Raw genomic sequence first — 1,479 nt, forward strand, 5'->3', positions numbered from 1 at the left:
GCTCTTAAAAGAGCCTTTGGGTTTGTTGTAAGCTCTGAGAGCTCACTTGGAGCTGGTGTACTTGGTGACGGCCTTGGTGCCCTCGGACACGGCGTGCTTGGCCAGCTCCCCGGGCAGCAGCAGGCGCACGGCCGTCTGGATCTCCCGGGACGTGATGGTCGAGCGCTTGTTGTAATGAGCCAGGCGGGACGCCTCGCTCGCAATGCGCTCGAAGATGTCGGTCACAAAGGAGTTCATGATGCTCATGGCCTTGGAGGAGATGCCGGTGTCTGGGTGCACTTGCTTCAGCACCTTATAGATGTAAATGGAATAGCTCTCCTTACGGCATCTCTTTCGTTTCCGGCCCTCCTTCTTCTGGGTCTTGGTGACCGCTTTCTTGAAGCCTTTCTTGGAAATAGTAGCGCCCTTTACCACCACCTCCGGCATCGTGCAAGTAACCTTCCCCACTCCGAAGTCTCAAAACAGTTCCAACTGCTGAGAAAACGCACACTGCTTGAGGCTGAGACGCAGGGTATTTATAGGCGTGGACCATGGATGACGTATGGGAACATGCAATCTGATTGGATAATAATTGCTGGGTGCATGCAAATAAGGGGATTCAAGCAGTGCTTTCTGATTGGCTAATCCATCATCAATCAGCCAATCAGGTGGTGAGTATAAGCTGCCATTAGACTATAAATAGGCGTGGACAGGGGGACCTCATTTACCGCTTTAAGGCTTTTGAAGAGTCATGTCTGGCCGTGCAAAGCAGGGTGGCAAGGCTCGTGCCAAGGCCAAGTCTCGCTCTTTCAGAGCAGGTTTGCAGTTTCCTGTGGGCCGTGTGCACCGGCTTCTTCGCCAAGGGAACTACGCAGAGCGAATTGGGGCTGGCACACCAGTGTACCTGGCGGCGGTGCTAGAATACTTGACAGCTGAGATCCTCGAGCTGGCGGGCAACGCGGCCCGCGACAACAAGAAGACGCGCATCATCCCGCGCCACCTGCAGCTGGCCATCCGCAACGACGAGGAGCTCAACAAGCTGCTGGGCCGCGTCACCATCGCGCAGGGCGGCGTCCTGCCCAACATCCAGGCCGTGCTGCTGCCCAAGAAGACCGAGAGCCACAAGTCCCAGACCAAGTGACTCCTGCACGAGTGACAGCAGCTAACAGCCTAAAACAAAAAGGCTCTTTTCAGAGCCACCTTCATTTTCACGAAAAGCTGTGCATGTCAATTTTTCTTCTGAACAGGTATAATCAACGATGGTCAACTTCAGACTTCATTTGGACCTCTATCAGCTGTTAATACTGACAGTGGTAAGACCTTCCATTCGGGTAGGAAAGTAGAGGTGTTTAAGGGTAGTGTGAATGAAGTATCACTCAATTAAAAGTAAACCACTGACTCAACTCCTCCTTAGCTGAAAACACAGGATGATCCAGTTCTGCAATTTCTCAAAAGGGCCTTAAAAAACAATCTATTGTAGTATCGGCACTACAAAATGAG

At 52.2% G+C, this 1,479-nt stretch overlaps 2 protein-coding genes across 2 annotated transcripts; one reads left to right on the forward strand and one right to left on the reverse strand.

Annotated features, from left to right (window-relative positions):
* Window positions 1-426, reverse strand: LOC110334001 (histone H2B type 1-A). The gene has a single exon (XM_021215818.1). The coding sequence runs from the start codon at window positions 424-426 to the stop codon at window positions 43-45; it is 384 nt and encodes a 127-aa protein (XP_021071477.1). The 3' UTR covers window positions 1-42.
* Window positions 427-730: 304 nt separating this feature from the next.
* On the forward strand, window positions 731-1,178 carry LOC110333735 (histone H2A type 4). Its single transcript, XM_021215417.1, has one exon. The coding sequence runs from the start codon at window positions 731-733 to the stop codon at window positions 1,118-1,120; it is 390 nt and encodes a 129-aa protein (XP_021071076.1). The 3' UTR covers window positions 1,121-1,178.
* Window positions 1,179-1,479: the final 301 nt, after the last annotated feature.

Source organism: Mus pahari, chromosome 16, assembly GCF_900095145.1.
Source record: "Mus pahari chromosome 16, PAHARI_EIJ_v1.1, whole genome shotgun sequence".
Taxonomy (NCBI): domain Eukaryota; kingdom Metazoa; phylum Chordata; class Mammalia; order Rodentia; family Muridae; genus Mus; species Mus pahari.

Coding starts and splice junctions, on each gene's coding strand:
- LOC110334001 (XM_021215818.1), bottom strand. CDS start 426: ATGCCGGAGGTGGTGGTAAAGGGCGCTACTATTTCCAAGAAAGGCTTC.
- LOC110333735 (XM_021215417.1), top strand. CDS start 731: ATGTCTGGCCGTGCAAAGCAGGGTGGCAAGGCTCGTGCCAAGGCCAAG.